The sequence below is a fragment of the Spermophilus citellus genome, assembly GCF_964194105.1.
Source record: "Spermophilus citellus genome assembly, chromosome: 12".
In the NCBI taxonomy this organism is placed as follows: Eukaryota; Metazoa; Chordata; class Mammalia; order Rodentia; family Sciuridae; genus Spermophilus; species Spermophilus citellus.
This window is the reverse complement of record NC_138198.1, coordinates 51,504,841-51,528,817: the sequence shown is the minus strand read 5'-3', so window position 1 is coordinate 51,528,817 and position 23,977 is coordinate 51,504,841. Positions and strand designations below refer to the sequence as shown.

The 23,977-nt window shown below is 36.9% G+C and overlaps 1 protein-coding gene and 1 pseudogene across 2 annotated transcripts in view; one reads left to right on the top strand and one right to left on the bottom strand.

Moving 5' to 3' along the window:
• The window catches only part of LOC308631634 (thioredoxin reductase 3-like), a gene marked incomplete at its 3' end in the record, with an annotated part of 62,764 nt that extends 56,335 nt beyond the window's left edge, over positions 1-6,429 (top strand). Inside the window, exon 7 of the mRNA XM_081263011.1 lies at positions 6,338-6,429. Coding sequence (XP_081119137.1) covers positions 6,338-6,429 — 92 coding nt within the window. The remainder of the gene's footprint in view (positions 1-6,337) is intronic.
• Positions 6,430-16,234: 9,805 nt separating this feature from the next.
• Positions 16,235-17,493, bottom strand: LOC308631633 (Na(+)/H(+) exchange regulatory cofactor NHE-RF3-like; annotated as a pseudogene). The gene is made up of 3 exons: positions 16,928-17,493; positions 16,730-16,829; positions 16,235-16,413 (listed from the first exon to the last, which is right to left on the bottom strand). The product of its transcript is annotated as a Na(+)/H(+) exchange regulatory cofactor NHE-RF3-like (transcript).
• Between the last annotated feature and the right edge of the window lie 6,484 nt (positions 17,494-23,977).

The window sequence follows — 23,977 nt, the reverse complement described above, 5'->3', positions numbered from 1 at the left end:
TCAAAATTAAAAAAAAAAAAGAGAAAGGTCAGAGAATATAGATTTTGGCTCAGTGATAGAGTACCTCTGAGTTTACTCTACAGGGGAAATAAAAGAAATGAAATGTATTATAAATTATAAAATAATGTTTTATAAAAATAAATCTGTCTATAGTATTTTTCCATTCACATAACAATCAAAACCTGTAAACTAATACTCTAATATTTCTTATATCATAATTAAAAAATGTACTTGGTGATTACAAATACAAAACATAGATTAGCCTTTACTTCTGTTGAGTTTGGGAATGAGATGAGGTATTAAGTGGTCCAAACAGGTTGTAATATCATCCCTAAAATTTGAATATGGTAGGGGATATGCATACTATATCCCTATCATATATCATAGGACATCTTTACCTTCTGTCTTCACATTTAGAACACAACTTGGATCAGTTTTGAAAATCTGGGTCATGCTGTTTCTGGACACTGTACAAACACTTTACACCACTGTACCTGGCACTGAGTTTCAGACAGAAATCCTGAGGTCTTGTGTGTGTGTTTGAGATATCCTCCAAGTCAGAGAGGATAGATTTTTCTGTAAAGAACCAGATGGTACCTTCGATTTGAAGGACAGTCTGACATCCACTCTGTGGCATAGACCTCAGAATTTCTAGATATTTTGGTATAGGTTTAATCAGCACCCCTCTGCAAAAGCTTATTTTCTCCTGTTAGCCCAGTTATAAGATTGTATCTTTGTATCTAATGCTTTACTCCATTTATTCACTTTTTCCCAAAATTCTTTATTAAACAATTTATTTTTGTCATATTTTTTGTCACTGTAACCAAAATAACAAATAGAACAGTTAGAGGAAGGCAGGTTTCTTGAGGTGGCTCATGGCTTCAGAGGCCTTAGTAGTGGTCAGCTGGCTCCAAGACAGAAGCACATGGCAGAAGGGCAGGGGGGAGACTTGTTTGTAGCCAGAGAGCCGAGGGAGAGAGGACCAGAGACCAGGGACAGATACAGTTCAAGGACATCTTCCAGTGAACCACCTCCTCCAGCGACACCCTCCCACCCATGGTTACCACCCGGTCGTTCCTTCAGATTATTGATCCATCAGGTGGACTGATCTGTTAATGAGGTTGGCTCTCATAACCTGATTGTTTCACCTCTGAGGATCACTGCATTGCCAACACATGAGCTCTCTGAGGGCAAGAAAGATGCAAACCAAGAAATCACCAGCTGCAGACACAGCAAGGCCCTGGGGCAAAGAGCACAGTGCCACTTCACTGATTCTCCCACTCACCTGTGGGCAGGGCAGACGTCGACGGACAAGTTCACACTATGCTCCAGACAGCAAGTGCTACTTTAAGTAGGACCCTTGGAAAGATCATCTCTGAATTGTCGATAAGAGATGAAACTTTGGCACAAGTCCCCCGTGATGTTTCTCACTTCATCTGCTGATTGATCCTCTATTCTTATTGCATTCTGCATTCCTTTCCTTGCTGACAACTGTTACAGATATTAAAGAGGGCATTCATTCATATTCTGCATGAATTATAAAGACTTTGTGTTGTTGTAAATTATAGTGATATGGTCACATTAGTTCACTCTTGCTGATGACAGCATAAATAAGCATTTATCTTCTTATTTTATTTCAGAAAATTGATTGAAGAAAGCATGTCTTAATGACTTATTGAAACTCTTTCTGCATATCTTGCTGAGATCTTCATACCATCTGCTTCTCGAAAATTGTTCATCCTTTTGGGGAAAAGTAAGTATTCTCTTTGTACTGGGAGCTGTCAGTGCAAGAATAGATACTTCAACTGTAGGCTTGAGCATAAGGTAACCAAGTCACAGCTATGTATGAAAAATGTGATATTTCCTATTATTTTTACAACTTATTAATTGAGTGCATGATACTTAAAAGTTGCTCTCAGCTTGTGAAAATAAAGCATTAAATGCAATACACATATGATTTGTCTTTTGGTGAAGTGAAAAATCTACATTAAGCAAAACATTTACTTAATTGATATTTGATACTACAACCAAATATATGATAACAATGCTGAATTTCAGAAGGATGTTGAATAACATATTACAATTCTTTTAGGTTAAAATTACTATATGAAGTGGCACTTTAAATTTTTTTTTGGGTAGAGTTGAAACAGCTAGCCACTCAAGACAATACATCTCAGTAGAGATTTAAGAACAAATCATAATAAAGATAGAGGTGTGGAAAAATAGTCACAAAATAATCTACCTTAAAATCAGTGCAGATACAGTGGTATGAAATGGTCACTTTCCAGAACCAGCCCAACCACCATGGCCCCAGATTTTCAAAACTGGTCCGAGTTATATTCTAAATGTGAGGACAGAAGGCAAAAGATTTCCTGTGGGGAATATTAGGATTTCAAATAGTGAAAAAGTGAAGCAAAATGTGTCAATCAGTAATGAAACAAAATATTAGGGATGACATTACAACCCTTGTTGGACCACTTAACACCTCATCTCAACAGAAGTAAAAGCTAATCTAAATTTGGTGTTTGTCATCAGGAGGCATAATTTTATACCACGAGTGTATGTATCCATAAGAAATGTTAGCGTATTGGCTTACAGATTTTAGATTGCTATATGAACAGAACAATAAATACTATGCAGAAATTTTTGTATCTCTTCTGTTTTGAAACATTATATTTTGTTATTTTTTATTATATTGATATATGCAATCTAGCACATTCCTCTCAAAGAGCTGTTTGTTATTCTAATGAATGAACTGGGCAAGAAAGATGCAAACCAAAAAGAACACCAAACTGCAAATGGCTCTGTGTGCAGAGCCTCCGTCTTCACTAAGTACATTCATTTATTACCAATGTGGCATAAACATTCCCGTGTGTGAGCATGAGGTATCCTCCACATCGACACTGACACATTTCTGTAAAGAAGTAGATAGTGTCTTAGGTTTGAAGGAGAGTTTGACATCCACTCCCTGGTATCAGCCTTAGAATTTTTGGGTATTATGTTAGGCACTTAATCAGCCTTCCCAGAGAGTATCAACTTGATTTTGAAACTGCTTTGGAAAATTAGAAATCCCATAAGCAAGGTCAGAACTCTCCTAGCTTTACATGCTGGCTGACACTAGATATTGACAATATTTATGAATTTTTGTTACTCCAGTATTCAAGGTTTCTCTGCTGGTTCTGCCTATACCTAGCCTTTTTTAGATTTACTGTATGACAGAAAGGACTCTGATTTTTGAGTGAATGAAACTGAAATATTCTCATATTCAAATATAGCATTACTTGAATATGCACTTTACTTACAGAAGAGACAAAACATGTATAAGGTCAATACTTTTTCAGGTATAGTTTAGAATTTTACAGCCTGTATATCTGTATTTATATCTATCTATCTATCTATCTACACATATATATTATTATTAAAAATACTGGGTTTATACAGGTAATTTTTTTAATTATAATTTTCAATTTCTCTTTATTTGCCTATAGAATATGAGAAAAATCTAGTGATAATAATGCAGAATTAGAGATGAAGTCCACATATGGCACAAATTATAAATCCTTGTGGTGTGTGTGTGTGTGTGTGTGTGTGTGTGTGTGTATCACCTTTGACTACTGGAAATACAATTATCAAAAGCTCTATAAAATTAAAAAAAGGTAACCATAGAACAAGACTCCCGAAACAATTCCATTTCTCATTTATTTTTTGTATTTTTCTGTTACACAAAAAGAAAATAATTATCTGAAAACACTTAGACCATTTTAATCAATTTTCTGGTTGAGTCAAAATCAAAAGTGAATACATAGATCTATGCTGAGCAAAGATCAAAATTAGTCCAAAAAATCAAGCAATCATTCTTCTCATTACCTCCTCAAATGAAATGAAAACCCCTGTCCTTATAAGTACATACACACAGAAGTTTATGAAAGATTTATTTATAATTGCCAAAGCATGGAAGAAATGAGGATGTCTTTTTGTAGGTGAATGGATAAATAGACCATGTATCACAAATAATGGAATATTATTTAACACTAAAAGAACTGAGCTATCAAATCATGAGAGTATATAGAGGAAACTTAAATGTACATGACTTTGTGAAAGAAGATACTCTGAAAAAGCTACCTTCTCTTTAATTCTAACAGATTTACACTTTGGAAAGGCAAAGCCATGAAGATGGCAGAATTTCCTGGGTTCTTTCTCAAGGTCTGGTGTCTGTGTGTGGTGGGGGAGAATTCAACAGACTGAGCAGGGGAATCTTTGGACACTGGAACTACTCTTCATCATGCTAAATTGGTGGAACACAGCACTATACTTTTGTCAAAACACATAAAACGCTCACATCAAGAGTGAACCCCACCTGAAAAGATGGACCTGGGCTGACAATCTGTCATGTGGGTAAGTGAATTCTACCAAATTCACAGCTGCCTCTTGAGATGTGGACAGGGGAGAGGCTGCCTGTGTCCAAGGCTTAAATGACAACTGTGTAATTTCTGCTCAGTTTGGCTGGGAGTCTAAAATTGCCCAATCAGAGTCAGTTTTAAAAATTGAATTCACAATTATAAAAGTTTACTCAGAGGAACCAACAAGCCTGGCTCCTGAGTTTTGATTTTAATTTTCACGCAACAATTAAAGCAGGGAGATATGAATATAGTGAATTATCTTTTGTGTAAACATCTGTGTCGTCTGTGATTAAATACAACTTATTTCCTCTTCTCCCAACTTAATGCCACTCACATCTTTCCTGTCTTGGACTGCCGCACACCAGCAGTCCAGTGCTGACCTGGAATGGCAAAGGCAGGTATCCTTTATTTGCTTGTGATCATAGGGAACACGTCAAAGGCCCTTATTGAAAGGAAACTTCCTTCTCTTCCAAGTTTTTGCAAGTTCCTATTCATAAATAAGTGCTGAATTTAGTAAAATCTTTTGGGGCTTCTATTGAAAGAAATCTAGATTGACTCCTTTATTCTAACGATATGGTGATGGACTAATATCTGGATATTGAAAAAGCTTGCATTCCTGGATGACCTCACCCTCTCAGCATCATGAGGCATCTACTCTAGGCATGTAAAGTTGGACTGAATTTGATAACACTTGTTAAGGAATTTCCCATGATGGACATTGGTCTCTATGTTATTTTTCTTACAAGGCATTTCCAGGCTTCGTAAGACAAGTTGTACTTTATTCCTTCCTGCTCTGTCTTCTGAAGCAGTTGGGTGCTCCGCCCAGGTCCTCCTTGTCTCTCACAGGCCTGAGGCCCTCCTTTGCCCAGCTCTGAAAGTGCAGGTGGCTGGCTGCTCTCAGCTGAGTGAGTCCCTTGCCAGCAACTTTCTTAGCTTGAAAAAGCTGCCTTTCCCAAGGCGTTCCGTGACTACAATGTCACAGGCATTTGAAAGGTACAGGAGTTATGCCTGCTGGGGACAACCCATGCATGCGGAGGGACACACTTTGAACATCTGAAAGGAGTAATCATGTAAAGACTACTCTTAAATCCAGCAGTCCACTTGTTATGATACTGCAAGTCTAGCATCCCCTCTGAGCTGAAGGGCAGTGAATCTGATGATTAGGTGCAGAGGTCAATTACAGCAGCAGAAAGGTCCAGAAATAGTTCAGTTCTTAACAAAGGATCTTCCTAGAATCTATAAAATGTTATCACCTTCAGTAATCCCCTATTGTTTGACTTTGAAGCAATCTACCTCTATGATCAAACCCAAATTTGTACTAGGAATAGCTTTAAGGGAAAACCTTGAAAATGAATATTCGAATGTAGATTTCTGGAATTTAATAACCAATTTGATGAGATTAAATGTATTTAAAAACCTGTTTCAACTGATAAAAAGTATACTAGGTACACATCTTACAATGGTAGAACACTTACTTAAATTCTGCACCTATACATACACAAGGACATGGGATGACTAAGAAGAACATCTTTGGGCAACAAAGTATCTGCTGTCAGAGGACACCCTAATAAAATAAAGAGTGTGCCCTGGCCCCCTACTTGGTTCTTTGTGTAGCGGAGAAGTTGATGGAAAGAGACCATCCACACACTTGTGGTCACCGAGTCAGGATCCAGGTCAAGAACCAGCAGCTTATTTTCTTCCCCCAAGAACTGTCTCCTCCAGCTCCAAGTTGAAGATTAGGGAACCAGAGATGCAAACTGTCGGTGGGTCAATTTCCACCCAACTTTTACCCACAGTCTCAGGGCCTGTCATGTTGAAGCCAGGACATGAGCTGGGAAGGAGTGAGATCCTCACACAGAGAGGGGGACAGCCAGGCGGATTGCCTTGGAGTTGGGGATCTGGCAGCTGTAAATGCTGTCAAGCCCCCTTTCTCCCAGAAGAGCCCTCTCTGTCTCTGGCGGAAGAGGTCGTCACCTCCTGCCGGAAGAAGCTGCAGCTGCCCCACACAGCTGCTGCCTTCCAGGCCTAACCAGTCTTCCCCCGGGAAGTCCTCACTGTGCCTTCTTGCTCCCAGACCTGCAACTGATTCGCCTCCCAGCATAAGCCAGAGGACAGCCAGGGAAGTGTGTCCCTGTTCCGTTGATAGGACTGAGAGCAACATTGGTGGAAGTGGCTGCCACAGCCATCAGATCAGGGTTACAGGAATGCAGTGTTGCATCAAGGGGAACGTGTTCAAAAACAAGCTGGTCACATAGGGATTCTGGGCACAAGGCTTTAGGTGAAGGTTCTGAGAAGGGCTTTAATACACTGTTCGTTCAGTTGACTGAAATTTGAAACTAAAACTGGTGCACTCCAAATTAAGTTAAAATTCATCCTGGGGATGTCATGGAGGAAGGAGGATGACGACCCAGGGAGACTCACTTACCAGGACCTGTGTGTGTCCTTCAGGGTCCCTCTAGGAGGACAGAGAGAGAAACCCACTCTTGGAAAGGAGCCAAGAATCCCTGGAGGACTCTGGGAGGACTCTTATCTGTAGATAGGAAAAGGCAGTGGGAACTGCTGCCATCAAAGCAGGTCCTTTGAACTCTGTGAAAATGATGGTACCCATGGCTACGCGGCAGGTGGTACCACTTTCCCACTCCTCCCAGATTGGTCTGGTAAGCCCAGTGGAGCCCGTTCTGCAGCCACGGAAGCTGCTCCCTGGTTGGCTGGAGCTCCTAGGTCCTTCCGTTAGATGTGATCTCTGGGTACTGTTCTGGGTGGAGCAACCTGGTAATTACTCACCTGTTCTGCAGAACTTCACATTTCACATCCGTGGCTTCCCATCCAGCCAAATGATAACTGAGGTGGTCTGTGCAGGTTTCTGCATCTCTTTTCAAAAGCCAGCTTCTGTGGAGCCCTGAACTCTGTATCTCTTCCCAGGGAAGAGAACATGCTCTCTGTCTTTGGGACCACTGTCCCCAAAACAAGACCCAGAACACCACCCCAAGCACAGGCCAGGTGAGCTGTGATGCACCTCCCTTGAACCCCTTCTCTCAGGGGGTCACCACCGTGAGCTGAGATCACTGGGTGTCATAAGGCAGGGGACTCATGCAGTTTGCACAGACACCTGGTCATTCGCAGTGGGAGGCTCTGCCTAATTAGACCATGGACAGAACTGGTCCTTCCTCTCCCTGTCCTCCCCTCTACTAAGAATTTTTTAGTGCTTTCTTTACTGAGGTCACATTGTATCAAACTATGTCAACTCACCTTCCTTTAATTATTTGGGTTCTTGTCAAATATCTTAGTCTCTTAACTCCAACATCTACACCAGTTTATGTCAACTGCTTTTGATTTGTTTACTATATAGAAATCATTTTTTGTTTTATTTAGTGTTTTTATTTATTTAATCAGATACATGTATCAGTGCTTGGTAAAAATTAGAGTACCTGTATGTCCTTACCTTTCTTAGAAGAGTGTGGATTCATTTCTCAGAAGGTTTGCAGATTATCAGATGAACTGCAGCAGTTACTACAGCAGTTCTTATCTCAGTTCCTCTAGATGTAACACATCTTTAATGTGTGTACACATGTATCTTTAAATACTCTGTATTTTGTAATAGCTTTGTTTCGTTTTTAATTTTTTATATTTTATGCATGATAAATAATAACATTTAATGCCTTATTTCATTGTTGATAGGCACTCTTTTATAAATCTTATCACAGTAAAAGTTAATTTAAATCTGTATTTACTATGCTCATCTGAGTAATGATATTTTAAACGTACAAAATTAAAAATTTCCTTGGATAGAGAATTATTATTTCTAAATATTGATGTGACAAGCAGCACACTCTGTTTTTAAATATTCTATCAATTTTAATCATTACTGCTGAGTTGAGGACATATAGAAAATGGAGAAAACCTGGGAAGGTGGACATATTTATTTCCAGCCTGAACTTTGGTTCTATTTCTCATTGTCTTTTCTTTGAGCTTTAATTCCTAAGTTTAATTACATTGGTTAGATTAAAACAGGTAGGGAAACTTCCTTCTGGCTCTGTATTATATCAGTATATTTTTTTCTCCAAACTTGAGAGAAGGCATGCAAAAATAAGCCCATGTTTTCTGTAAGTCCTAAATCAGACTTTCCATGAATAGCTCGCTTCATGCTTTGTGTATTCTTGTCTTCAGAGGCTTGAGGAGTAGACATAGCCCCAGGCCCTTTTATAAATATCACCCATGTGGAAATCAGGAGAATTAAGAAGCTACAGAACAGCACTACCTTGGAGAGAGAGACGTTACTTCTTTACAATGAAAGTATTTCCTTTCTCTGTTGGCAAAACTACTGTATCTTATAAGTCTGCCTCCAGCCTGCATCAAGACTGAATGGGGTGGGGGCAATCTTGAGTTTGCTCTGGCTGTTTGAATGTGTGCAGCTCTGGAAGTTCAATAACAGTCTTCAGAAAAAGCATTTAGGACGTGGTTGGAGTCCTGAATTATGAGTGCAAACTTCAGCTGTGTCTCCTTTGTTCCCTCATGCCTTCTTAGGCTTAGACGAAGATTTTTAGACTCAAGAATTTGCATAGACTAAATGAAGTTTATGGATCTATGCTGTGCAATAAGCAAAACAAGATTTATTATTACCAAACATAAACAAAGCCTGTACTTATTGATTTGCATTAGAACTTCTGTGTTGTATCCGTGGTAAGATTCCACGGTAGCTGAATTGATTCTTCACACAGTAGGTGATCACCGCATGCTTATTGTAGGGTTTGAGAAAATTGCATTGTTGCTACTAAAACAGATTCAAATTTCAATTACTAAAGAGAGTAAATATTCTATATAAACTGATAGCTTCCTATAATTTTCTTTGAGCTGAAGTAAATTAAAATAATACAGAGAAGGAGATTGAATTGGTAGTTTACATGGATACCCAGAGGAAGTAGTATTATTCTTTCAAAGTCTTTCTTGGGAAATTTAAATAAAAATAAATCCTGAGTAATATAGGTAAAGGTTTATAACTTTTTATGTCCAAGTTTTATGCTAATAGATGCAAACTCATAGTCAAAAGAACCCACTTTATCTCAACCTGAAATCTGAAATCATGAAATGTACTGTTCCAGATTGGCTTAAGTTTTCCATTTTGCTTTGAAATCCAAGTTCTGCTGATTTTCTGAGTAACTCTGCTTCTAGTAGAGGATAAAGACTTCATCTTTGTAGCTCTCCTTTTGTGAGATTTATTTTAGGTCGTTTCTCTCCTGTCTACATCCTGAACTGATTCCACTTTGCGCAGAGTAGATTGTGGCAGAGCTGGCTGGGCACACATGCTGTGAAGCCTTCCTTCCCAGCCTCCCTCCTGCCTTCCGCAATTACTCGATATTGGGCCATCCGCGAACAGTTTAAACTGAGCCCCAAGCTGTCCGTCAGTGAAGTAGTACTTACATTATAAAGATGCCAAACAATAAGATAAGAATATAACGCAATTACATTCATATGCTGGACACAGTGATCACTCAAATACCATTAGCATTTACAATCATTATGACAGGAGCCTGATTCTTTATAGTGATTGTGCAAAGGAAGTGAATTTTCTAATGTTAAATTATTACCTATGAGATCTCTGGACATTTTTTAAAATTGTGGGAGCCCTACATTATAAACCATTTCCATTTTATATCACAAACTTAGAGGACTCAAACGCATACTTATGAAGATTTGACACAGGCATCATGTAAAAAAGAAGAAGATGATAGCTATTGTGTCTTCTTTAGTATTGAATTACCCCAAAGGCACTTTCTGAGTTGTCATAAGATAAAGATTTTAAATATGTTAAGTGCTATTTATTTTTTTTTTACCTCTCATAGTGCACACATTGTATAAGAGCACACATTCACTAATGACTAAAGTTTCTTTACATCAACATGTAAGTCTGCTTCATTCTTCAAATGTTTTGAATACATATGTATAATACACACACACACATATGACACATTTGTGTTTTAGAGGCACTATAACATTAAACTGAAATGAGAAGTATTAGGAAATATCTGCTATCCACTATTTGCAAACAAAGCACCATATGTAATTAGTTCACACAAACATTGAATAATCTTTGAAAACTGATTTTGCCAAACAAAACCGAATTTTATTAGCTTGAACTTCTCCCCTGAGCTCCAGCCTAATGTATCTGGTTTCACATTCAACATCTTCACTTAGCTGCTTGTTGGGGCCGAGAAGCGTGACCTCCCTCATCTCACCAGTACCTCTGACTCTAGTGCACACTATCAGTCTTGACATCATGTCACACTCCTGTCACTTTCTCATACACCGCAGCCCCTTCAGACCATGCCTGAAAATCCTCTCATTTTCACTAAAAGCAAAAGCCCAGCTTCATGCAATGGCCCCTAAGTTCCCATAGGATCTGTTCACTCCTCCAAACATCTCTAACTCTTCCTCTCCTACCCACATACTGCAGACATCCCATGCATCCTGGTCTATGTAATGAGTCTTCCTTGGTTATATGATTAAAATTTCAACCCCTATGTAAAATTCTCTATTGCCTTCTGTATTTTATCTCCCTGACATCACTTAGCAACACCTGATTTAATTTACAAATGATTTGCATATTGTCTATCTCTCCATTAACATGTAAATATTTTTAAAAAACAGGAAAATTTTATTTGATGGGAAAAACTGCAGCTCAAGGATTATGGGATAAATGAAGAAATACCAATCATTTGCAGAAACAGGACACAGACGCATCAACTGGAAGAGAGCATCTTCTTTTGAATCCAGAAAGAAAAGGTCATTGGAGAGGTTAGCACTTTTGAGTCAGAGAGACAGAGAAGTATTTTGTACAAGAGTAAAAGTTCTTCTCTCTCTATTTCTCTGTCCATAGTTTTAGCATGGCCAGTTCTATATCAGTGTGTTAGTCAGCTTTTCATAGCTGTGAACAAAAGAATATCTAACAAGAACAACTTAGAAGAGGACAAATTTGTCTTGAGTTCAAAAGGGTTGAGGGGGTTCAGTTTATGGCTGGCCACCTTCATTGCTCTGCGCCTGTGGGGAGGCAGTGCATGATGGTGGAACAGCACTGCAGAGGAGAGCTGTCAGCTCATGGCAGCAGGAAACAGAGACAGAGGAACCAAGGACAAGCGTGACCCCAAGGGCGTGCCTGCAGTGACTTCCTTCCTGCAGCCACGCCCTACTTCCCACAGTTACCTCCCTATGATCCATTCAGATTATTAATCCATCATATGGATTAACCTATTGAATTAGTTACAGGACTCATTATCTAATCATATCACCACTGGACATTGCTACATTTTCTCATGAGATTTTGAAAGACAAAATATCCAAACATAAAAAATAGTGTCACATACATAGGTAATATCAGTTTGGGAGGATAGCTAGCATTTATTTTAATGGAAGAATTTTTAAATTATTAACTGTACATTGCTGGTATACAAATCAACTATGAATATTTTGACATTCACATAATGCTTCTTAAGGTTATCATATTGGTAGAGAATCAGGGAATCACATCCAACAGTTCCAGAACTTTAACTGATGCATACTTAATCTCCAACTCTTCTCTCCCTCTCTCCCTCTCTCTCTCCTTCCTCTCCCTCCCCGTTTCTGTCTTTCTCTCTTTTTGTATGCTTGTGCAGTGCTGGGGATCCAACCCAGGGCCTCCTGCTTGCTAGGCACTACTCTACCACTAAGTCCCATCCTCTCTTTCCTCTTGAACAGATAATTGGAAAATTGCCTCCTTCCTTCTTTTTCTCCCCCTTCTCTCCCTCCATTCTTTCCTATCCCCCTACTTTCCTCCCTCACTCCATTTCTTCTTTCCTTTTCTCTTTCTCCTGACTCTGGTCTAATAATACTCTTTAAAAAACTACTGATCTTTGTGCAAACTGAGTAGAAAGGATAGAACAATGCAGCCTTGATTTTCACCACCCACCTCTCTTCCAAGGTGTCCCAGGACTTTGGACAATGTGATGGTTTCAATGAAGGTGAGATACTCTGGCATAAGGACTAGGTTGGGTTTCTCTCTCTACAACTAATCCAAGTCTAACTTAGATTGAATAAAGAAATAAGTGTGGTATTTATTCACCATGACTCAAGCAACAACCTAATCTTATGCAGAAAGTCAGCATGTGGAAGGATGATCTGCATGAGGCCTGACACCCATGTGACAGGAGCAGGCAGCACCATCATGTCGAGCATGCAGAGAAGGGCTTCCCAAAGAAGTCCTTGAGAACAGAGGAGAACCCATTACTGATTGGCTGTCTTATTTTCACTACTTCAAAGTTTGGACCAAAATATAAATATTTTAGGGTTTGCTATTGTAAAGAGAACATATAACAATTGCTAATCTAGTAAGTAACTTTGGAGTATGTGTTGTGCTTATGTTTTATTTCATACCACGCTTGTTCAGGACTTTACTTTAAATCCTAAGTTAGACCCTAGAGAAAAAAAGAATATGAATTTATGTCTAAATCTTTGTAAGTCTATCCTTAAATAACATGTTTAATAGTCAATACAACTATACTTTCTAAGGTTTATGTGAGGTAACCAGAAAAACAAATAACTAAAGAGTAATCAAAGAAAGGTATAGATAGGTGTTTTGCTCAGTGTTATAGCACTTGCCTAGCATGCCTATGGTCCTAGGTCCTAGGTTCCATTCCCAGCATGACAGACGAATAAGTAAATACACATAAATACATGAATAGATAAAAATTACAATTATTATGGGCTGGCGGAAGTTCTGCCTATCATGTGCGAAACCCTGGGTTTCATCCCTTGCACTATATAAAAAAAGCATTAGTATGGTAAAATAGCACCTTTTCCTTTAAGGACAACAGCACCACATATAATCCACTTATAAATAAGTTTATTTTTTTTTCATAACTATGAAACTCTTCAGGTTTCCACTGACTTGTTAGAAGTAAAAGAATTTTGTTTTCCTACTGAAGAGAAATAATAATGAATTTCAGAATAACATATCATAAAACTAAGGTAATAAAATTACTACATATAGTACTAATAAAGTAAAGCAATATAAACTGTGAATGGTTGGTTTAATTTCCCAAAAGATATTATTATATCCACATGGACTTAAATAAAATTTAAAACATTTTCTTGCAGAACTGAATATATATATATATATATATATATATATATATATATATATATATATGTGTGTGTGTGTGTGTGTGTGTGTATGACTTTTGGGGATATAATTATAAAATCAACTCTGAAAGCATTTTATCTGGTGTCTCACCTGCCATACCACAAGCTTTATCAGTGAGCCAAAAATAAATAACCTAACCCTTCTATAATAGCTGTCACTAGAAAGCTAAACAAAGTCACCATTCATCTTGCTCACAGTCATTTTACCCTTTAGCAGATGTGCTCTTTGAACAAATTTATTGGCCTTATGAATAAAGACTAGCACTCCTCTGTTCTACTCTGTTGGGAAGAACATTATTCTACTGTAAATGGACATAAAATTCAACTAAATGAATGCTTTAAAAGTAAAAAAATAAAAAAAAATTCTTTGAACTAAGCTTTCTGAATACACTGCAGTACTGGTTTTCTCACATATATTTAATGACTATTTTAAATATATGGACACCCACATCTGGAAATATATATATATATATATATATATATATATATATATATATATATATATATATATATATAAAATAGGGTTAACACACTGTACCCTCTAAGTATATACAATTATTATGTATCAATAAAAAAATTAAAAAGCTATGTGAATTTTCAGTTTAATTTTGTCATGTGATTGGTAATTTAATGCAATTACATCCATAGTTACAAAGATTCTATATGCATATCAATATTGTTTGTTTTCATCTTTAAATTTCATTTATCATAGTTTCTGAATATTGATATGTATTTAAACGTGTATGACTCATGATGGTTTATGTACAGTTCCCCTTCATCTAATTCATAGAATGAATTTATATGTTGAACTATATAATTGTTTTCAGATTGCTAAGCATGTTCTGTGCTCATATGCATGTTATATGTAATGTAACATAGTTATGTCTAATTTTGCTATAAGTGTTCATGAAGATTCACTGAGACATATATATGTGTACATCATGAAATATACAATAACAAAAAAATTAGATGAACATATTTTTATGTTTTTATATGTGACAATGGAACTCATTTTATGAAAGCATGCCACTAACATCAAAAGTATGACCTGGGTATTTTATTGTACATAGTTACCCACTAAGTGCCACTCAGAAAGCTAAATTAAACATAGTTCTTGACCACCAGATGTGTTTAATCTACAAGAATGAGAGTTTGATTGAAATTTAAGACTCATTAAATATTCCTGCATCTAAATTAATTTTGCAAGTCACTTAAAAGTTCACATTTTAACCTGTCTTTCTTCAGCTACTCTTAAGGATTGCTTGTAACTCAGAAAACCAGTAGACCTGCAATCTCTGTTGTTTAACCCCCTCTTTTATGTAGACGTTCAATGGTTCAATGGTGCAGTAAAGAAGTGAATTCATGTGAGGATATGTGTAACATTTTTAATTAAATATGGCTATAAGCAATTAAATATATTTAGTACATGATCACTCAACTATGCTATGGGCAATCATCTGTGACATTTACACACAAAGTGTTAAAGCATAAGTTTAGTATTAAATATATAAAATACAAACTCTTATGTGTCTTACTATGAACATGCTGTGAATAAACTTTCAGACTCATCTTTTAGTTTAAAAGCTAGAAACAACTGAGAGAAAAAAAAAGGAAAATAATCATCAGGTTTCTGTGGCTGTAAGGATTAGAGAAAGTAACAAAAATAGAGGGCATTTGGTCTTGCAAAACCTACTTTATTCGTTGATGATGGGCAGGTATGATTTAGTGGGTGCTTTGAGCTGCAAAGGATGTGTAGCATATTATAATCTGATGTTCATATGCAGAAAAATGGGCTGAACTGAGCAGATCCACAGCTATTGTCCTGCATGGGATCTGGAAGATGGCAAATTGGAATCCTCCAGCAGTTCTCTTCTCAGTGCCAAGAAGTCTGGACTGGAGGTGCATAGTCAGACACCACAGCAATATTTTTAGGGCTTTCTGCTGCACTTGTACTCCAACAAGGGAAATGCTAGGGGAAGTTTTACTTGGCTTCCTGGAACAGGTCTATCGGTTGGCCAAAAAAAAAAAAAAAGAAGATAGCTTTTTTATATTTTTCACTTTGGCAACACGTTATTCAATCAAACATTTTTTTTTCTTGGCAGTTTCAAGCATACTCAAAAGGCATATTAATGGCATTTATTCCAGCAACACAGCATTGCTATAAATTTTAATAGGATCTCTCAGATATTTTAATTAGCAACTCTCACATATATAGATTTATGAATTATTTTTGGTGTTCACAGAAACTATAAAAGTAAGAGAATCATTAGAGAAATGAAGTTAAGTTGAAGCTTGGAGATCACAAAACTATCTGGCTCCTGCCTTAGATCTTCCTAAGTTGACCATAAAAATGCCATCTGTAATAGCAGCCCCTAAGACAAAGGACAAGAGCAGAGGTCATCTCTAACAGAGGGAGTAAATGGATGGCGGCTTTGAGAAAGCAGTTTCTGGATTCTTAGCAGCAATCCTATCAGCAAATGTGATTGTTTCTTGTTATCACATCTCTGTATCTTCAGAATTAGAAGAAAATTTGGGGCAGTACTGTGGGCTTCATCTTTTGCCATGTGTGAGTCTTGCTTTGACTCTGTCATTATTTTTTATTTGGAATCAGGGCAGACATCCAGTTGGTCAGACATTGAGGAAACAATAGGAATGTTCTTAGCTTAGAAGTAAACATAGTCCTTATTTCCACAGACGAAGAGTGCGACTTTATTCCCCCTGCTCTGGATTCTGTCCACCACCTTCTCATAGGTTTTATCCAACACATTTACCACATTCATTTTGATGATGATCTCCTCATCCTCCAGCCCAGAGACATCAGCCAAGCCACCCTTTTGTACCTCTTTGATGAATGAACCAGGTGGACCCCCAAATTACATTTAAGAGAAAACTCCAGCCATTTTAATCTTTAATCGGCCTGCGGAGTGTATGTAGGCTTATGACTGCTACTTCCTCTATGGTGTCTGGACTTGAGACCTCCAGAGGACCAGGGATAGGGATTGGACCTGCTTTGACAGAACCGTGAGGCATTTCTTAACTTTGATAGTAGAGAAATGGAGAAAATGAGCCAGTGCTATATGTTACCTTTTTCTTTGTCTACCACCAACAGTGAAGTCTGTCCTGGATACTGTCATGTTTGAGGGTTTCCATAGACTCACCATTAACAGCAACTACAAGATCATTGTTCTTAAAGCCAATTGTGTTAGTGGGACTTCCAGAATCTATATCCTTGGCTGCCTGTTTCTGTTCTGGGTCTGCCTTCAGATAGAAACCACAGCCAGGGCTTCTCTTCCTCACCACAACTCAGGCCCAGTGGGACAGGAGTTTCAAAGTGGTGTTTCCCTTTGGAATTGTACCTTCTGTTCACTTCGACACTTGCCAGCTTCTTTGTCCATAAGCAGGAACAGGACATGGCTTCCTGATGTCACCTTTTCCACCACTTCCTGGTGGCTGGCATTCTCCACATTCTTTCCATTTACTTCTCAGGTGATCATCAACCAGGCCACCAGTTTTTATAGACACACCCTGAGGTATGATACCAGTCATGGACACTTCCTTTGCACCTTGGACACTTTTTAGAGAGACGCCAGAGCTGTTCCCCTCCTTCACAAGGCAGCAGAGCCGTGGCTGGATCCAAGTCTCCACTGCTCCATTCACCACAAGGACCAGTTTCTCATCATTTGAACCCAGCTTCTTCTGGATTTGACCCAACTCTTTCAAGTATACCCATTTTTTAAGGCTTTCTCATAGGAATCTTCATCCAGAACTAGTAATGTCACTGAATTCCTACTCTTCCTAACCCGATCCACCACCAGCGTATGCTCTTCCTGTCAACAAAGATACTGTTTATTTTAGGAACTCTGTCTCCATCCAGAAGACCAGCCTTCTCTGATGGGCTACCATTCTCTACCACCAGGATCATGTATCTACCTCAATTTTCAAGAAGAATCCATAGATTTGCCCTTCTGGTTTGTATGGTTGGGATTGAAAGTGGAGGTGGTTTCTGTGATGAAAAATACAAATGGATAAATCCCTTGGAAAGAATATTTAACTGGAGTAAAAACCTTGTTCTCCCTCTCTTGTGCTTCTGTTCTTCCATGTTCCAATGTGGCAATGTTTGGAGAGAAGCAGGCCATAATCCAGGACTTGCTATTTCCCTAAGGGTGACTTTCACTTGAGGTTTGGACCCACATGTTCAATTAGGTACTGGACATAGATGCTTCATTTCATTGGCTCCAGGCAAACTCCTCTTTGTCCTCTGACCTCTCAATCAGACATTTCTTAGTGTAGAACTGAAGGTCCTTACACTCTTGCCTTTCTAACTTCTGACACTTAAAGAAGCAGCACTGAGTTTATTTTCAATGGAGAAGATTATTGAAAGTGTGGAAGCACATGAAGGTCTTTTCCAAGGTCTTCATGCATCACTTCAATTACCTGTAATTTTTTATCCTTTACTTATTGTATATGAGGCTAATTTGCATTACTCTACATTTGTCAGCATTAAATTTCATTTGCCACATGTCAGCCTACTTAAGTAGCAAATTCAAAGTGTATTAGAATATACTAGATGTAATTTGAATATCACTATTTAATAACTTTTTTCACCTAATCTCAAAATTGAAACACCCTCCAAATTAAGATGAGGCTAAATGTCTAATTTTGTTAATTGTAGTAAAATAAAGTGTAGGAGTGAAAAGAATACACTGTGTAGAAGAATGCATTGAACGGGACATTTCCCCCCAGTTTTGATGGTGCTAGGGATTGAACCCTGACTGAAGAATATTTTAATTTTTAGATTTTTTTAAGTAAACAACACTAGTTTTTAAAATTTGAAATTGGCATCATCATTTGAAGGTCTAAGAATCAAGTAAAAATTGTTAATACTTATCAATTGCATTAAAGAAACTGTTAGAATAACAATAAATTGGCAAAAGCAGTAAATTATTACCTTTGAAGTTTACTTCAATTATAATTAAGAAAGAAAATTATTGTTATCAAAGAAAATTGTAAGAGAGTCATTGAGCAAAAGTGGTAACAAAGCAATCTGAAAACAGAAATCTTTGAGTATATACAGTTAAAGTTGTAAAGAAATTAATATTTGTGGAATGAGATGTTGTCAGTTTTGAGAAGAAGGATGTGGGAAAATGTGCTACCAGCATATTTTGCTGTGTGAATGTTTTCAATTGCAATTTAAGGCTACTTTGCAATTTAAAGTATTTATACAGGATATATTACTGCATTGATACAGGAGAAGCTTGTATTGATAGACTGTTCTTGGAATGAGCTCAAGATAATACATTTAAAAGATTAAGAGAATCCATAAAAATATGTCAACAACTTAGAAGAATTCATAAATAACCATAAATAGAATAAAGTATATGAACTCAATAGGTATACATTCTGGAGCCTTATTATATATTTCAAATACTATTAAATTTTGATCAGAGGTGAATACAACACATTTTACCAACACATACTTCCCCCAAAGATTTGAAAGCAGTGATTCAAAACAGTGTTTTTGTCCTTCTGTTCAGAGCAGCATTTTTTATAATACACAAAAGAAGCAAACCAACCATTTACTGACATGTGAGTGGGTCAGCTATAATATATGTATACATGTGAAATTAGTCATGAGAATTTTATCAATTTATTATTCATATTATTATTCAGCTTTTAAAAAGAAAGGGAATTCTGACATATGCCACAACATAATAAAGGTTAAAATATCCTGCTAAATGAAAAACTGCTTACAAAAGGACAAATGGTGTAGACTCCATTTCCTGAGCAGTGAAATTCACACATTAGAAAAGTAGAGTGGCAGGTGCCAGGCTTGGGAAGGATGCATAGAGAATAACCTGTTGAGCACAGTTTCAGTGTTGCACAATGAGAAGCACTGTATAGACAAATGGTGTGATGGTTGCATAGTAATTTGACTCTATGTCACTGAACTACTCATTTCAAAATGATTACAATATTAATTTTATTATGTGTATTTTACATTTAACACAGCAACTTTGTCAATATTTATACATTTGTATCATTAACTTCATGATAGCTTAATGTTTAAAAAGTGTATCATAAAAAAGGAAAAGAAGGAAAATTGCATTTTATGATATGATATGAATTCATATTTTATAATTGCTGGTGCAATTCTTAAAAGCACAGAGGAGAACAACAGATATAAATTAAAATGATTAAAGGCTAATTTAATTCAATTGATTGTGAATATAAAGAAAAATCCTGACACCAACATTTAATTTGAGAAGGATTTAATAATTGGGTTGGCCTAGAATGACATTTCTACTCTCATTGTCTTTTCATGAATGTTGGTGAAAAGAACTTAAATGTGTTGATAAATTTGCCAAAAATACCATAGCAGCATGTGCATTTTGAAAATTTTAACTACATATTTTAACTTCTAAATATTTGGCTTTGCAATTTTAGAATATAATTATTTTTTAAAAAGAGTATCATTTTGAATGTTCTTAATTTGTAATCCTCTATACTTTAGCTTAGATAATTATATTTTAGCTTTATGTTTTCCTAATACACGTATTAAGATATCACAACATTTGAAATAGCTTGAATTCCTAACTTTAACACTTTATAACTATATTACTCATGGCAACAAAGTGATTAAAAAATATTTAAGTATGTCATTGAAGACGCCAAAAACATGCAAAATCCAGGGTCATGTATATATGACCCCATATTTTTTTAAGAGAGAGTGAGAGAGAGAGAGGGAGAGAGAGAGAGAGAGAATTTTTTTTTAATATTTATTTTTTAGTTTTCGGCAGGCACAACTTCTTTGTTTTGTATGTGGTGCTGAGGATCGAACCCGGGCCGCACGCATGCCAGGCGAGCACGCTACCGCTTGAGCCACATCCCCAGCCCCCCATTATTTTTAACTAAAACTTTTGCAGCCATTGATCCACACTTGATTAATTTCTATGCGTTGTTTGTTTTAGGGATCTTATATCATGCTTTCAATGTGAATGTGCATTTGCTTCAGCACTAGTTGTGAAGAAACAATTCTTCCCCCACTGAACTGTCCTGGAAACTTGTCAAAAATCAATTGGTCATGGATGCAAAAATTCATTTCTGAACTCTCAAATCTATCCTATTGACCTATAGGTATTATGGTGCTAGGTCACAGCTTTTTGATCAATTTATCTTTGCAATAACTTTTAAAATCAGGAAGTATGATTCCTCTAACTTTTCTATTCACTAATATTTTTGCTCTCATTCCCACTTCAAATTGCTGTGAATGAAATCATCAGGTTTACCATTTCTAAGAAAAGGATATTAGATATTTGATAGGGATTTTTCTGAATATATAAATAACTTTGGAGAGTATTGCCTCTTAATGTTACTAAGTCTTCTAATCCAAGAAAGAAAGCAAGTTACCTTTATTTTTTATGTTTAGGTTTCTTTTAATTATCTATAGAAATGTAGTTTTCAGTGCAAAAGCCTTTCACCTCCTTGGTTAAATTTATTCTTAGGTGTTTTATTTTGTTCTTTCCAGTTCTAGTATAAACAGAAGGTTTTATTACATTTTACAAATTATTCGCTGCTGGTTTATAAGAAAAAAACATATTATTTTATGTTGACCTTACATCTTGCAACCTTGATGCATGTGTTAATTAGTTCTAATGAATTTCTTATATCTTAAAGAATTATTTGGATATATATGTGTGTGTATATACACACATATACATTTATATATATATATATATATATATATATGTGTGTGTGTGTGTGTGTGTGTGTGTGTGTATATACACACATATACATTTATATATATATAAATGTGTATATATATATATATATATATATATATATATATATGGATATATATGTCCATCTCTCTCTCTCTCTCTCTCTCTCTCTAGAGACATGGAAATATATATCTATATCTATGGACATATATATCCATATAGATATGGATATATATATAAATATATATGTGTGTATATACACACACATATATATTGAGAGAGAGAGAGAGAGAGAGATTCTCAATTTCTCAATTATTCTCAATTCTGTCCTACTGACCTATAGGTCTTATTGTGCTAGGTCGAGAGAGAGAGAGAGAGAGAGGGAGAGAGAGAGAAAGGGAGAGATTGATTTTTTTTCTCTTGGATCTTCTAATATCCCACAGGATATAAGCTGTAAAAATAGACACCCTTGTCTTCTCACTTATCTTAAAGGCAGCTCTTTCATTCTTTCATCTTTGAGTATGATGTTAGCTGTGAATTCTTCATAACTATCCTTTGACAAATTGAGGAAATTCCCTTTTATCCTTGTACTTTTATCATAAAAAGATGTTGGCTTTTGTTGGAGGTTTTTTCTGTGTTAAGTGAGGTAATTTTGCCTTGGAAGTTTCTTCCCTGATCACTCTATTAACATGGCTTAGAACATTGATTTTGGTGTGTTGAACCACTCTTGCATTCCTGCTATAAATCCCTTTTAGTTCTGTTATATAATCCGTATGCTATTAAGGTTTGGATCTGCAGTGTCCCCCAAAGACTCACGTGTTGGAGGCTTGGTCCTCAGTGCAACAAGGTTCAGGGGCTGAGCTTTGGGGAAGTGATTAGATCCTGAGGGTTCTGATCTCATCAGTGCATTAATGACATTATTGGGAGGTGGAGGAGACTGAAGGAGGTGAGACGTCTTTGGAGACATTGGGTCACTTGAGGCCTGCAGTGGTATATCTTGTCTCTGGTCCTATGCTGTCTCTCTGTTGGCTGGCTGGCTGCCTTGAAGTGGGCAGCTTTCCTATCCACTCACTTGTGCCATGATGCTCAGCCCCACCTCGGGCTGAAAGTGATTGTGCTGGCTGACCATGGACTGAACCCATGAGCTAAATCAATCTTTTCTCACGTATTCATCACAGCAACCTAATACACATGCTGGTGGATTCAGTGTGGCCAGTTGCTGAAGATTTTTGCATACATATTTATAAAAGCTATTCTTCTTTAGTTTTCTTTTTTTATTTTTGTCTGGCTTTGGCAACAGGAACATTCTGGCTTCATAGAATAAGTTACCAAGTATTCTTTTCTCTTCTTCCTTTTGGAAGACTTTCAAAAGGATCAGTAAATATTTAAATGTTTGAAAATGTTCATCAATAAAGCCATGTGGCCCTGGACTTTTATTATTCTTTATTACCCATGTAAGGATACAATACTACAGCCCAGCTCATGAGTGGATCTGCATAATAAGAGGGGAATTACTCTTGCTGGGAAAGGTTCCAAGCTGTGAACATAGTTACCAAGATCATTTATCAAAAGATACTACCTCAGGTTAGAATATACCTGGAATCATGTCTAATAGAGAACCATTAGATTGTGACATCAAAGGAGAGAGATTTAAAAGTGAGGGTCAATGAAGTCTAGGAAAGAGGCAAATGGAAAGACATATGGAAGTTAACAAAGAATGTGAAGGTCTCATCCATGCTTACAATACCTCATTTTATAAAAGAGGCATCCATGTCACAGGTTGTCCAGGTGTCTCCATTAGTTTATGTCATGCAGAGCTGGCCCTAGTCTCCCAAAGCTATGCAAAAGGCCCATGCACAAAATGTCCCAACAGCCACAAAGGAGGACATTCATAAAAGTAGCAGTGCATGCTCCATCATGATAGCCCTCTAATGCTGATTCTACATACCAGGAGGAATATCAATAACATCAAGATGGGAAATGGCACCATCTCCTTAGGATACCATCCTGCCACTAAATGGCCCATTGATTATATCACGTTTCCACTATGGAGGGAAAATTGATTATAAAAATTGGCAATTATACTCTGAACAGAATTTGTACTGTATCCACTATTTTTAGCAGCACAATAATCAGAAAGCTCAAAGAAATCAGTATACTGATATTTGGATCCTATGACTATGTCTTCCAACAAAGAAGTCTATTTCAAGGTGAGTAAGTTTCAATGACCACGATAATTATCATATCACTGGCATGTATCAAATATGATACATAAATAAATGACTATTGAGGGGCTGCAGCTATAGCTCAGTGTTAGAGCGCTTGCCTAGCATGCATAAGGCACTGGGTTCCAACCTCGGCATCACATAAAAATAAAGAAATAAAATAAAGGCATTCTGTCCATCTACAACTACAAAAAATTTTTAAAAAAAGAACCGGCTATTGACTGTGCCAGATGGATTATGCCACCGTGTTCTAATATACTGGGCTCCAGCATGTTATAAGGAACCAGAAAATGAAGGTGGGAAGAGTAACAATGTCTCTTACCATCAATCCTACCGAAAAACCACGAGTGTGTTCTTCCCATCTCTTCATCCTAGACTTTGCTAAATTGTGGCTCTTGGCTGTTGGTGTGAGAGTGTCTGAGAAGCTTCTCACTAAGTGTTCTGAAGTAGCTAAAGTTATGAT